The sequence below is a fragment of the Bos javanicus genome, chromosome 3, assembly GCF_032452875.1.
Source record: "Bos javanicus breed banteng chromosome 3, ARS-OSU_banteng_1.0, whole genome shotgun sequence".
Lineage (NCBI taxonomy): Eukaryota > Metazoa > Chordata > Mammalia > Artiodactyla > Bovidae > Bos > Bos javanicus.
The window spans coordinates 116116320-116131420 of NC_083870.1; the positions used below are offsets into that span (position 1 = coordinate 116116320).

Sequence of the window (15101 nt, forward strand, 5' to 3'; positions counted from 1 at the left end):
GCCATTTCCTGCTCTAGGTGATCTTCCCCACCCAGGGATCGAACCTGGGTCTTCTGCATTGCAGTACGATTTTTTTTTTTTTTTTAATATATACCATCTGAGCCACCAGGGAAGCCAGTTTAAAACCAAAGATCCCAAATAAAGACCGGTTTGTTTTCTTACTGTTGAATTTTGAGAATTCTTTATGTATTATAGATACAAATTCTTTGCCAGATAAATAATATGAAAATAATTTTCTCTTAGTCTATGGCCTATCTTTTCAGCCTCTTTACAGGGTCTTTACAGAACATAAAACTGCTATTAATATTTTGATGAGATCAAATTTATCTCTTTTATGAGTCACACTTTTGGTGTTAGGTCTCAGAACTCTTTAGCCCCAGATCCTGAAGATCTTTTCCCCAAGGTTTTTATTTACAGGTTTTATTGTTTCATGTTAAAGTCTATGATACATCTTGAGTTAGTTTTTGTATCAAGTATGACATTTAGGTAGATTTCCACTTTCTTGCCTATGGATGAAAGACTTATTTTTGGAAGCCCACCAGTCCCTAAAGAAGAAAATGCCTGGATCCATCTAATTCCTTCTGTCCAGGTGGATCCAGGAAAGGAATAGAGAACTTCCATTAATTTAAACGTGAATATGCTTGCAAAGTTTCTTGGTGAGCTGATCAAATGAATATAAGATTGGAAGTCTGAGTTATTTTAATTTAAGGTGCTCTTGTCTACAGTTACAGAGACCCACCACAGTGCCCCTTACTCTTTTCTCATGCTACGAAGCCCAAAATACATTGGAAATCCAAGCAGGGACACTGAAACCTACAAGTTCACACCCCAAAACTTCTTCCAGTCGTCTCCACGTTCAACCATCTCAAAGACCCCACAGGGACATTCACTCATCCTCAGATTCCTGGTTGATGGAGTGCCTACGGGAGCTCTCCCCCGCTGCTCTGGGGTCAAGAGGAGAGGGCCTGTGGGAGGGTCACGGTCCTGCAGGTAGAGGTGGCCCCAGGAAGGAGATGCTGTCATGAAGGGGTGGGAGGGGGGTCTCTGAGCCAGGCGGGTGGGCTGCTGTAAAAGCCCAGCTCTTTCCACCACCAGCAGCGCCTACCCTGTCCATCATGTTCTCAGGGGAAAAAAAAAAAAATCCACAAGGTCAACAAATGCACTTGTTTCTCTTTCAACTTCGTGAACGACGTTTGATTTTAAATGCATCGTGTCCTGTGAGGCTGGATGCACACTTCAGACCCAGACCATCCCCGCCTCCAGCCCACACCTGGCCTTGGGTAGGACCAGGCCTTGTAGTAACCCTGCTCCCACCCTGGGTCTAACTGACTTTGCTGCCTCAGTCAATCCCTTCTCCACTCCCAGTCCATCCCATGACATGGCCACAAAGCATGGATCTTAGGCCACAACTTGCTGAACTCAGATCTACTCAAGTCACTACTACCCTGGATATGACCATCTATCCATCTTCTCTCCGCAGAAGGCTCTGCCTGGCCCCGAGGTCTCATTCATTGCCTGCTGCAGCCTCTGTGGGCTCCAGATGTCACACACCCTCCCCGGCCTCCCATCACCTGTGCTCTGAAGTGGTCCTCTGGTTCTGTGGCTTGGATATTGTTGCCTAGAAAATCATCCCTGGCCAGCCTCCAGATCTGCGCACTCTCCAGGCCCCTCCCAACAGCTACCCTTGGGATAGTTATGCTCCTTTGCACATGCATCCCCAGTCCAGCTCCCCTCTGTCAGTCCAGCTCCCCCCTTCTCAGCCCAGCTCCCCCCCTCTCTAGTCCAGCTCCCCCTCTCTAGTCCAGCTCCCCCTCTCTAGTCCAGCTCCCCCTCTCTAGTCCGGCCCCCCCCCCTCTAGTACGGCCCCCCCCTCTAGTCCGGCTCCCCCTCTCTAGTCCGGCTCCCCCCCTCTCTAGTCCGGCTCCCCCCCTCTGGTCCGGCCCCCCTCCTCTAGTCCAGCTCCCCCTCTCTAGTCCAGCTCCCCCTCTCTAGTCCGGCCCCCCCTCTAGTCCAGCTCCCCGCTTCTCTAGTCCAGCTCCCCACTCTAGTCCAGCTCCCCCCCTCTCTAGTCCAGCTCCCCCCTCTAGTCCAGCTCCTCCCCTCTCTAGTCCGGCCCCCCCCTCTCTAGTCCGGCCCCCCCTCTAGTCCGGCCCCCCCCTCTAGTCCAGCTCCCCGCTTCTCTAGTCCAGCTCCCCCCTCTAGTCCAGCTCCCCCCATCTCTAGTCCAGCTCCCCCCTCTAGTCCAGCTCCCCCCCTCTCTAGTCCGGCCCCCCACTCTCTAGTCCAGCTCCCCCTCTCTAGTCCGGCCCCCCCCTCTCTAGTCCGGCCCCCCCCCTCTAGTCCGGCTCCCCCCCTCTCTAGTCCGGCTCCCCCCATCTAGTCCGGCCCCCCTCCTCTAGTCCAGCTCCCCCCCTCTCAGTCCAGCTCCCCACTCTAGTCCAGCTCCCCCCCTCTCTAGTCCGGCCCCCCCCTCTAGTCCGGCTCCCCCTCTCTAGTCCGGCCCCCCCCCTCTAGTCCGGCTCCCCCTCTCTAGTCCGGCTCCTCCCCTCTCTAGTCCGGCTCCCCCCCTCTAGTCCGGCCCCCCTCCTCTAGTCCAGCTCCCCCCCTCTCTAGTCCAGCTCCCCCTCTCTAGTCCAGCTCCCCCCCTCTCTAGTCCAGCTCCCCCTCTCTAGTCCAGCCCCCCCCCTCTCTAGTCCAGCCCCCCCCCTCTCTAGTCCAGCTCCCCGCCTCTCTAGTCCAGCTCCCCCTCTCTAGTCCAGCTCCCCCTCTCTAGTCCAGCTCCCCTCTCTCTAGTCCAGCTCCCCCTCTCTCTAGTCCATCCTCCCCTCTCTCTAGTCTGGCTCTCCTCTGTCAGTCCATCCCCACCTCTCTCTAGTCCAGCTCCCCTTCTCTCTAGTCCATCATCCCCTCTCTCAGTCCAGCTCCCCCTCTCTAGTCCAGCTCCCCCCTCTAGTCCGGCTCCCCCTCTCTAGTCCAGCTCCCCCCTTCTCTAGTCCGGCTCCCCCTCTCTAGTCCAGCTCCCCCCTTCTCTAGTCCGGCTCCCCCTCTCTAGTCCAGCTCCCCCTCTCTAGTCCGGCTCCCCCCCCCTCTAGTCCGGCTCCCCCTCTCTAGTCCAGCTCCCCCCTTCTCTAGTCCGGCTCCCCCTCTCTAGTCCAGCTCCCTCTCTCTAGTCTGGCTCCCCCCCTCTCTAGTCCGGCTCCCCCTCTCTAGTCCAGCTCCCCCCTTCTCTAGTCCGGCCCCCTCCTCTCTAGTCCAGCTCCCCCTCTCTAGTCCAGCTCCCCCTCTCTCTAGTCCATCATCCCCTCTCTCAGTCCAGCTCCCCCCCTCTCTAGTCCAGCTCCCCCTCTCTAGTCCAGCTCCCCCTCTCTAGTCCAGCTCCCCCTCTCAGTCCAGCTCCCCCCTCTAGTCCAGCTCCCCCCCTCTCTAGTCCAGCTCCCCCTCTCTCTAGTCCATTCTCCCCTCTATCAGTCCAGCTCCCCGCCTTTCTAGTCTGGCTCCCCTCTGTCAGTCCAGCCCCCCTCTGTCAGTCCATCCCCCCCCCTCAGCCCAGCTCCCCTCTCGCAGTCCGGCTCCCCCTCCACCTAGCTTAGTTCCCTTTCTAACCAGAGCTGCTTCTCTCCCTCCCTCCCTTTCGGGGGATGTTCTGAATAAACCACCCTCACAGCCTCCCTCTCAGTGTTTCCAGGGAACTCCACCCAAAGGACCAGTTACTACCCTATTGATCTGCCTGTACCCCCCAAATTCTAACTCATTCTAAAAAAAAAAAAAAAAAAGAGAGAGCTCACTTCATACAATTAATTTTTAAAATCCTTCCCCACTTGGCAAGATAATTTTGAAGCAGTGCCTAATAGGGAACAGGGACAATTGGAAGAATTTCAATTTTATTCTAAGCATCTCTTCTTCTAAATATGCATGGGTGAGTTTGACACTTGCAAATTAAAATTCACTGTTAGTGAAGCTTGTTCCATAAAAGTCTGAAATTATCAGCTACACAATCTGGTCTTTGTTGAGTGACAGCATTTTATTAACTAGCTATTAAAGAGTCACTTAATGATGAATGGCTTTCTACAAAAAAAGCAAAGTTTGAGTACATCAGCATTTATGATGTAGTTGCATATGATGGGGATAATCCTTCAGAATTACTTAGACATGAATTTATATGAAAAGTACAGGTCTACAAAGTGATAATGTGATTATTAAAATAGGAAATATTAATCTCTAAGAAGCCTTGGCACATTTAAATGATGTTGGTATGTTTCTTACAGATCAGATTATCTTTTCCATTGACTTAAAAAAAATCCTATCCTGAAATCATTCCTAAAGCTATTCAAATCTTTATGCGGAAATCAGCATTTTGATCTGTAGAAAAAGACATCTATTATTGTTTATCCTGGTTAGAGGGCAAAAGGCAGGAGACAGAGGCAACTAGCTTTGTTGAACTCACATCGGTGTGAACTCACCCCTAACCACAGGGACAGAGCTGTTCGCTTATTCTTCTGAGTATTGTTCTAACACTTGGGCATCTATCAATCGCCAGCCCCACATATATAGTCAGGAAACTTGGCAAAGATCTCAGATAAAAACATCTGAATATTTCAGCTAATTTCTATAAAGGGAAAACAGACCCTTTCCAAATTATCACACCGGTATCAAGGTTTAAAGCTTTGTAAGTCTAAGTCTATGAGATAAGGTAATAGCTGGTCCTGTCGGTGGGGCTCCCTGGAAAGAAGACTGAAGACCAGGAGGTGGTTTATTGGGAAAGTCCCCCAAGAGGGAGGGAGGGAGAGCAGCAGCCCCAGCCAGAGGGGGAGCTGAACTGGGCAAAGGGGGAGCTGAACTGGGCTGCAATGGTGAGAAATCAGTAGTTGATCCCACAGGGCACCCAGGAGCTGGGAGAACCCTTCAGAGTTGTCCTGGGCAGTGAGGGGCTGGGTCTCTGTACCCTAACTTATCCTTTTTTTTTTTTTTTTAAAGATGATTCTATTTCTTCATTTAATTAATTAATTTTTGGCAGCACCTCACAGCCTGTGGGATCTTGGTTCCCTAACCAGGGATCAGACCTGTGCCCCCTCGCAGTGGAAACACAAGACCGCCAGGGATCCCCCTAAGGTGACCAGCCTTGAAGGCAGCTGGCCAGTGTGGGGTGGGTAACCTCACTTCGAGCACCTGCCTTAGACCCTGAACAGTTGCTGGGGAGGGGCCGAGTGTGAGGGGGCAGCACCCCATCCTGTAGCTGGGGATGGAGCCCTTGGTCCTGAGGGGGAGTCACGGGGGCCGCGTGCATGCAGCATCCACTGCAGTGGAGGGGGGAGACCAAGGAGAGGAGAGAGCTAACAACAGAGCACCAGGGTTAGAGAGGGACAGGGCAGTGGGGGCAGCTGCGAGATTCCCATTCATCGCAAGGAGGGGGTGAGCCCCCGCCTGCTGTGTCGGCCACGATCAAGCCCAGGAATTTTATTTATTTATTGGCTTAGTTGGGTCTTCACTGCTGGGCTTTCTCTAGTTGTGGCGAGTAGGGGCTGCTCTTTGCTGCCCAGGGCAGGCTTCTCATTGTGGTGGCTTCTCCTGTTGCAGAGGTCTCTCGATGGGAGGGCTCAGTAGTTGTGGAGCACGGGTTTAACTGTCCCGCAGCACGTGGGATCCTCCGGTACCCGGGATCAAAGCCGTGTCCCCTGTATTGGTAGGTGGATTCCCAACCACTGGGCCACCAGGGAAGCCCCACTCCGAGAAATTCTAAACAAGATGCTAGCTCTTATCACCATCGCGATACCTTGCATTTTTGTGGACTTCAGGGATTCCCGTTTGATACTCTCCATCACCCCCTCTCCCTTGCTTACAACTTTGGCCTCCTGGGTCCAGTCTCTCTTTCATGACACACCCGGTCCTGTTTCTTTCTCACTGTGATGGCTCCAGAGTTCCCAGGCACCATCCACCACACCCAGTGAGTTGCCTCCCCCACGGAGAAATTCGAGAGTCTGACGGCCAGGGGGAACCCATCTCTGGGAAGATGAAGAGCGTGGCCTTGGCTACCTGAGCTAGAGGTGGCTCTCTGCCTCTGGACAGAGTCACGGAGGGACATAACCTTTCAGGACCCACTCTGGTTTAGGTCGGGCTTTTGGTCAGCTGTGACGTAGTATCTGGGCAAAAGGCTGTAGCTCACACATTCAGGTTTTCGGATGGTGCTACCTTCCAGCTGCAATTCTATTTCCCAAAGAAGGAGTCTATGTTGGAGAGAACCACCACCCTGGCAGGGGCCTCTCCACGTATGTGGGGGGAAAGATCCCTCCTGTCGTGCCCAGGATGTAGCACCTGCCTGCCCGCCCACCACCCAGCAACCCCATCACACAGGGCAGGCCCGGCCCACACTGACTCTGAACTCTGTTTTCCTTTGGGTATTAAGAAACAAGTCCTGTTAAAAACAGGTCTGAGACGTCAACGTGAAGTGATAAATTGGAAGGAGTATGCTTTGGTGGAAGTAGACAGGATTGTTTTGACTTTGTAGTGGTCATTTGGTTTGCCAAGAAATTTTCCTTATCTCTACCCTTGAGAAAGGATGAGTGGGATCATGTGTCTTGAGGAATGAGCATTCAGAGTGATCGCATATGTGACTAATGTGAGGTGTCTGAGTTGTTGAGACCACTCCTCAGCCTAACAGGTATTTACAAGTCATAGAAACGATGACAACTGACTGTCGACCGGCATTTAAAAAAAACGAAAAACAGCTAAGGTTTCCAAGGAAATGAGTGACTATAGTCTCAGCAGACTTGAGATTATTCCAAGGAGTCAAAGCAAAAAAGGAAAAAAGAAAATTCCCAGTTTCTAAAACTCCAAATACCTTGTTTTTTTCCTTTGTTGCTTTGGTTTCCTTTTCTTTTTTTCTTTTTTTGGTTTCTTTTCCTTCTTCTTCTTTTTGGTTTTCTCCTCTTCATCTTGGCTTGCAACAATATCATCAATAACCTGCAAAGAAACAAAATCATCATAGCACTTTAAGAGAGTCGGATGAAGACGAGGCTTATCTTTCTGGTCCAGAAAGAAGTGTTTGCGTGGGTCAGTGTCCCTTCTCTGCTCGGCTCTGAACCCTGCAGACCCAGCCTCCTGGCCTCTCCACTCTGCCTGCCATCTGCCTCTGGCTGGATTCATCAGCAGAGGCAGTGGTGGGGCCTCAGACGGCAGGTGGAGAGAGAGGCTGGACATTTCTGAATCCAGTTCCCTGCCAGTTCAGAGCTGCTGTGACTCCCAGGGGTCCCACCGACACCAGGGGTGGGGCGGGGGGGGGGGGTGCGGTGGTCTTGGCTTCATTAGCGTCTCAGCTGCAGGCCGCTTCAGGCCTGCCCACATCTCTTCCCCAAATGCCAGCCGAGAGCTCCTGTGCTCCTTGCCTACACTCCATACATCTCTTCTCGGAGTTGGTTTCTTTCATCTCTGATTTAATTTGTATTTCCTACAAAAACCCACTTATTGTCCTAAAATTTAAAATACTGGTTAGGAACTTCCCCAGTGGTCCAGTGGTTAAGGCTCCAAGCTTCCAATGCAGGGTGTCCTAGTTGGAGAACTAAGATCCCACATGCAGAGCAGCATGCCAAAATAAATAAATAAAATAACAATAAGGCAATAAAATAATTTTTAAAGAGTACAATATTGATTAAAAATACCTAGTTCACATAGCATTAGCATCATTGGAGAATTAGTGAAAGTTTGTAAAAAAACCCACATGTGCTAAGTTGCTTCAGTGGTATCCAACTCTTTGTGATCCCACGGACTGTAGTCCACCAGGCTCCTCTGTCCATGGGATTCTCCAGGTGAGAACACTGGAGTGGGCTGCCATGCCGTCCTCCAGGGGATCTTCCCGACCCAGGGATGGAACCCACATCTCATGTCTCCTGCACCAGCAGGCGGGTTCTTTACCACCAGTGCCATCTGGGAAGGCAAAAAACCCCATACGATTCAATATGATCAATATTCGCCGGGCGCTCACTTGCTGTGAATTCTAGGAGGTAAAACAGTGACCCCGATGGGACACACGGGACCCTCGGGCTTTGCACGTCACTGGTCGCGTGACTGAGGCAAGTGGCAGCACCTCTGGGAAACCCAGTTTCCTCCGCTTTAAAATGAAATCAGCACTTCCGTCCCGACCACTTACAACCGCCAGGCGTGGTTCCGAGAGCTTCACTTGGTGAGCTCATTTACTGCCGAGCACGTCTACTAGGAGCTGTAATCAACCTGTTTTATCGACGAGGGAGCTGGGGCACAGAGAGCGCAGTCCCGTGCACACAACTAGCAAGTGGCCTGAGCTGGGATTCAAACAGTGCAAATCGGGAGGACCTGCATAATGTAGAAAGTAAAGAGGGAAGATGCCGAACCATAGTTACACATTCAGCCCTCAGTGTGAAATCCAACTAGTTAAAAAAACGAAAAAAACAACACTTCACCGTTTCAGGATGATAAATATTCATCCTGAATAATAAGAGATGGGGAAACAATGAGCAAACAGTGGCAGACTTTCTTTTCTTGGGCTCCAAAATCACTGCGGATGGTGACTGCAGCCAAGAAATTCAAAGATGCTTGCTCCTTGGAAGAAAAGCTGTAACAAACCTAGACAGCATATTAAAAAGCAGAGACACTACTTTGCCAACAAAGGTCCGTCTAGTCAAAGCAATGGTTTTGCCAGTAGTCATGTATAGATGTGAGAGGTGGACCATAAAGAAAGCTGAGCACCGAAGAACTGATGCATTTGAACTGCTGGAGAAGACTCTTGAGAGTCCCTTGGACTGCAAGGAGATCCAACCAGTCCTTCCTAAAAGAAATCAGTCCTGAATATTCATTGGAAGGACTGATGCTGAGGTTGAAACTCAAATACTTGGCCACCTGATGCAAAGAGCCGACTCATTGGAAAATACCCTGATGTTAGGAAAGATTGAGGGCAGGAGGAGAAGGGGATGACAGAGGATGACATGGTTGGATGGCATCACCGACTCAACGGACATGAGGAGTTGGTGATGGACAGGGAGGCCTGGCATGCTGCAATCCATGGGGTCGCAAAGAGTCAGATACGACTGAGCCACTAAACTGAACTGGAAGGGTAAGAAATGTAAGAGAATGACACACACTAAACTCAGTCCAGTGGTTACTTTTGGAGAGCAAATTAAAAAAAAGGGTTAATAGTGGACTTCCTTGGTGATCCAGTGGTCCAGTGGTTAAGACTCTGCCTGCCAATGCAGGAGACACTGCTCCCCGATCTGGGAAGATCCCACATGCTGCAGGCAAATAAGTCCATGCACCCTAGCTACTGAAGCCCATGCTCTCTAGAGCCTGTGCTACACAAGAGAAGCCACTGCAATGAAGACCCCATGCACCACAAACTCAGGGTAGCCCTGGCTTGCCCGCCTAAACTAGAGAAAGGCCCGAGCAGCAGTGAAGACCCAGTGCAGTCAAGGTAATCACTGGTGGCTCAGTGGTAAAGAATTTGCTTGCAATGCAGGAGATGTGGGTTCGATCCCTGGGTGAGGAAGATCCCCTGGAGAAGGAAATGGCAACCCATTTCCAGTATTCTTGCCTGGAGAATCCCATGGACAGAGGTGCCTGGAGGGCTACAGTCCATGGTGTTACCGAAGTCAGACACGATTTAGTGACTAAACAATGCTGAATAAATAAATAAAATTTAAAAAGGGCTAATATCATTTTACCCCTAGTGTGCTGTGCTAAAGCATTCTCCTGGGATCAAGTGTACACTGATTATGCCTTAGTGTGATTTACTGAAATGCTGAGGTTTATTTTCTAATATTGCATTTTTGAATTCATAGCTATGTTGTTTTTAGGAGCTTAATTCACACCTTTAAGTGTTCGTAACAGTTTTATCATGAACAAAGTAGGATATTCAGGCACCATCTGGACTTTAAAAAAACTGCAGTCCCGTGTCCAGGTCCACATCCTCCTGAGGCTCACCCACCTCCCGAGGTTCTAGTGAAGATCCTGGGTAGGGGAGGCTCAGAAAGGTGGTGTGGGGAGGTGAGAGGTGACGTATGTGTTGTGTACACTATTTGGTAATAAAAAGGGTGTCTTTCGACAGGACCCAAAGTCCCTTGTTGTCAGAATAGCAGTATTTTCCTTGGGGGTCAGACCATAGAACCAAGTTATGGCTGCCAGGACCGTCATGCTCTGGTGCACTTATGGAAAATGGACATGTTTTGGCCTTTGGAAGTTTGGAAACTTTCAGAAACGTATATAATATATATGTATAAAATATTAAATATAAATATGTGTATCTGAAAAGAGGATAAAATCCTTATTGTGAGGCAATACAATTCAGTGCATCAATTGTTTGTTTCACCTAGATCCTTACCCAGTTTATTATTTTCAAAAGACAAAATATTAGCACCATCCACACTTCAGAAATTACAAACAAGCATGTAGTGAAACGTTTCCTCCCCATTCATAACTTATCTGACCATTCTCCCCCCAACGGAAGTCAAGGTCATCGCCAATCTTTTGCTATTACCCACAAAGCTAACAGGGATCAACGCATGCAAATGTCATCTTGCAAGTGTATGAGCATATCTTCTGGATAATTCCTAGGAGGAGAAACACTGGATCACATGCATGTACAAGACTGTCAAACTGCCCCCAGCGGGCTGTGCTAATTCACACTTCCGCCAGCGATGCGGGCGGCTTCGCGCTTTCCCACATGCTCACTGACACAGTGCTTGTGTTTGCCAGCTGAATGGGTGAAAAATAGCATGTCATGTCGGAGTCGTTTCGGTTGTTTCATATAGGTGCCAATGTTGAATTTATTTGGCTTGTGCTCTCCAACTATAGTAAAATCTCCCAGAATTAGAGATGTGCTTTAGTGCCTGTAAAGTCAGCCATTGTGTTTGGAAAATCGAGGAGTCTGAATCTGGCTTGCTGCCTGTTTTCTTTCTGAAGATACAGGTCCAATTTTGTTGAGGCGTATTTTACATTCTTTACATTTACCCATTCCACGTGGACAAGTCAGTCATTTTTAGTGAGTGTATTGCATTGTGCCGCCACCACCGTAAATCAGTTTTGACACGTCTCATCATTCCACCAAGATTCCCTTGCGTTACTTAATCGTTCCCCTCTCCTGCCCTTCTTCTCCAGCACTAATCTACTTTCTGCTTCCATGGATTCACTCTTTTTGGACATTTCCTATAAATGGAATCATATACTCTGTGGTCTCTTGTGTCTGGCTCCTTTCATGGCTCATCGAGCTTTTGAGGTTCACCCAAGTTGTGTTGTTCTTGTTGTTCAGTTGCTAAGTTGCGTCCAGTTCTTTGCAGCCCCATGGACCGCAGCATGCCAGGCTTCCCTGTCCTTCATTATCTCCTGGAGCTTGCTCAGGTTCATGTCCACTGAGTCAGTGACTCCATCCAGCCATCTCAACCTCTGCCACTCCCTTTCCTTTGGCTTTTTCCTTTGGTTTGCTCCTTTTTTATTGCTGAGTACCATTCTGTTGCATGGCTATTCCACATCTCACCTACCCATTCACCAACGGATGGAAATTCAGGTTGTTTCAAACATTTGGCTATTATGAGAAATGCTCCTATGAATATTTATGCACATTTTTTTGTGTGTGTGTGTACATATGTTTTCATTACTCTTGGATAAAGTCCTAAGAGTGGAACAGAACTGCTGAGTTATTTGGTGAATTTGTGTTTAACTTTTAAGAAACCGACAAACTGGTTTTCCAAAGTAGATGCACCATTTTATGTCCCCCGCAACGTAGGAGGGTTCCTTCTTCTTGACATCCTCAACATTTGTTACCGTCTTTTATTAGTACATCATCCTAGTGTTATGAAATGACACCTCATTGTAGTTTTAATTTTCATCTTCCTAATGACACAGAGAAGGCAATGGCACCCCACTCCACTGCTGTTCTCGCCTGGAGAATCCCACGGATGGAGGAGCCTGGTGGGCTGTGGTCCATGGGGTCGCAAAGAGTCGGACACGACTGAGCAACTTCATTTTCACTTTGTACTTCCATGCACTGGAGAAGGAAATGGCAACCCCCTCCAGTATTCTTGCCTGGAGAATCCCAGGGACAGAGGAGCCTCATGGCTGCCCTCTATGGGGTCACACAGAGTCGGACACGACTGATGCAACTCAGCAGCAGCAGTGGTAATGACAAGTGGTGTTGAGCATCTTTCAATGTGCTTATTAGCCATTTATCTATATTGCTTTATGAACTGTCTTTTTGAGTCTTTTGCCCATTTGAAAAAAAAATGTTTGTCTTATTACTGAGATGTAAGAGTTCTTTGTACATTTTGGATACAAATCCTTTATCAAGTGTAAGTTTTCAATCATCATCTCCCAGTCTGTTCTTGTATTTGCATTTTCTTAATGGTGTCTTTCTGGATGGCGTCACCGACTCGATGGACATGAGTTTGGGTGAACTCTGGGAGTTGGTGATGGACAGGGAGGCCTGGCGTGCTGTGATTCGTGGGGTCGCAAAAAGTCAGACACGACTGAGCAACTGAACTAAACTGAACTGAACGGTGTCTTTGGAAGCCCAAAAGTTTGAATTTTGATGAGGTTCAATCTACCAGTCTTGTCTGTCAGCATAGCTTTAATCTGCATTTCCTTTATATGTGTGGGGTTGATCATCTTTTCACATGTTGAGCATTTTTTATTATCTTTCAAATCCATTCAGATTTTCATTTCTGAGAACTGTCTGTTCATATCTTTTGGCTTTAAAAATATTGGGTTATTGAGTTTTTTTTCTTATAGAGCCATAGGAGCTCTTTATATATTAGAAAAATGATCTCTTTTCTGTGAAACGCATCACAAAAAATTCTTGCAGTGTGTCATCTGTCATTTGACTTTACTTGGAGTCAGTTTTGCCATGGAGGCTAGAATTATTTTTTAATGTAGTTTAAGTTATCTTTTTTTTCTTTTATGACTCTCGGGTCATGCAACAGAGGTAAAAAGGTCTTTTCCACTCTGAGGTTATGACATATTTCTTTGTCGGCTGCTTTTAGTTCTTTTGTGTTTTTGTTTTGTTTGACATTTAAATCTTTTTTGATCCATTTGGAATCATTCTGGGGTGAAGTATAAAGAGACAGAGATTTAAATTTTCTTCTTTTCCAGTTGACAACCTGGTTATTATAGTCCCATTCATTAAATGGTCCTTTTACTTTTCCTTATACAAGAAGGATGACAGGCTTCTTCATTATATACTAAATTTCCACGTGTATTTGGATATATTTCTTGACTTTCTGTTCTTTTTCATCTCATCATCTGCCTGTACCAATGGGCTCTTAAAAACATGTTTTAATACCTGGCAGGGTTGGTTCCTCCTCATTACCCTTCATTCTCAGAATTTTATGAGTTATTCCTGGTTATTTACTTTCTGCCCAAAGTTTAAAATCAAATTAGTCACCCTCTGCATGCTCTGACTCCCTACTCCAACAAAATGCTTTTGGTATTTTTATTTGGATCATATTATATGTATAAACTATGTTTGGGAGAGCTGAAGTATTTATAACATTGAACATTCCTACCTAAGAACACAATATGCTTTTCCATCTGCTCAGTTTCATTTTTCAGAACGTTTTAAGCTTTTATTTACACATTTCACACATTTATTATTAACTTCATTCCTGGATGTTGCACCTTTGTGTCATTGTTGCTGTTGTAAATGGACTCTTCTTATATTTTCTAAATGTAGCTGCTCTTTGAACATACAAAAGCTTTCTCTTTCTGCATATTAATTTTGTAATTCCTCATCTTCTCATGTTGTTTAAGGTTTTTTTTTTCAGTTTATTCTCTTTGCTTTTCTAAGTACAGAACATATCTGCAGAAAGTGATCGTTTTCCCTCTTCCATTCCAACTTATTGCTCACTGTTCTTTCTCTTGTCTAAGAGTGTTCAATAGAATTCCTGTTCATCAATGGTGATGATGGGTATCCTTGCATTTTTCATGACATCAATGTGTTTCTTGTGAATTTCTTTAAGCATGATATTAACTTGTGACCTAAAAAATATTTTGTCATGTTAAAGAAGTATCCATGCATTCCATTTTTGTCTTGTTTTCTTAACATCAAGAATGGGAGTCGACCCTGTAAAATGCCTTTCAGCACCCACAGTGATGAGCTTATGGTTTTCCCTTTCAGATCTCTTTAGATAACGCAATGTGTTCACAGACGTCCAAAACACAACCACGCGGACATTAACCACGCGGACATTCTGGAATAAACACCACTAGGCTGCGTTGTTTTGCTAATATTTCACTTTGAATTTTTGAATTAATACTCAAAAGTACGACTGATCTGAGGTTCTATTCATATTCCATCTTTTGGGGGATTTGGCATCAATGTGATTATACTCACTTCATAGGAAGTCTTTTTACCGTTTTGGTTTTTAACAAATATAAATGACTATACACAGGCATGCCATAATGATTATGCTTGATCTATCTTTTCAGCTTCCTCCTCTTCCCCTTTCTCCTTCTACTCCCCTCCTCCCACTCCTCCCCACTCCCTCATTAGTAACAACTGCTAAGATTCCCTGAACAATTTCAGAGGGCCAGACTCTGCTCTGAGTACATTCCACGTATCATCTCATCTACTGATTCCTCAGCCCAGGGAGGCAGGTCTTGCTGGTATCTGCATCCAGACCAGAAAGCTGAGACACAGTGGGTCAGACCCTTGCCTGAGGCTGCAGACCCAGTGAAAACTTTGATTCTTCACCACAAGGCTGTCCTGACTCTTCACTCATCTGCCTATTTAAAAAATGTTTGTCTATTTATTTGGCCATGCTGGGTCTTAGGTGTGGCAACCGGGATCTTCAGTTGAGCCATGAGAACTCTGCTAGCTGTGGCAGGTGGGATCTAGTTCCCTGACCAGGGATTGGACCCCGGGCCCTCCGTAGGGCAAGCTCTTAGCTCTTAGCCACTGGACGACCAGGAAAGTCCCTCACCTGCCTTTTAAAATCATACTGCTCTGTGGCCCCCATTGCCTTGTGTATTAATTCTAGTGTATTAACCAGATGTCCTCAGTCTTCTTTTGCTTTTAGTCTGACTGCACATTAACTCTACTTTCGAGAGTTTCCAATGGACAATTTAGACATTCCACCAACATTCCTAATTCT

General features: G+C 47.2%; 1 protein-coding gene across 1 annotated transcript in view; it reads right to left on the reverse strand.

The window, feature by feature from the left end:
- The window catches only part of IQCA1 (IQ motif containing with AAA domain 1), a 187887-nt gene that overhangs the window by 89425 nt on the left and 83361 nt on the right, over positions 1-15101 (reverse strand). Inside the window, 2 exon segments of the mRNA XM_061412712.1 lie at positions 6836-6859; positions 6862-6957. Coding sequence (XP_061268696.1) covers positions 6836-6859; positions 6862-6957 — 120 coding nt within the window.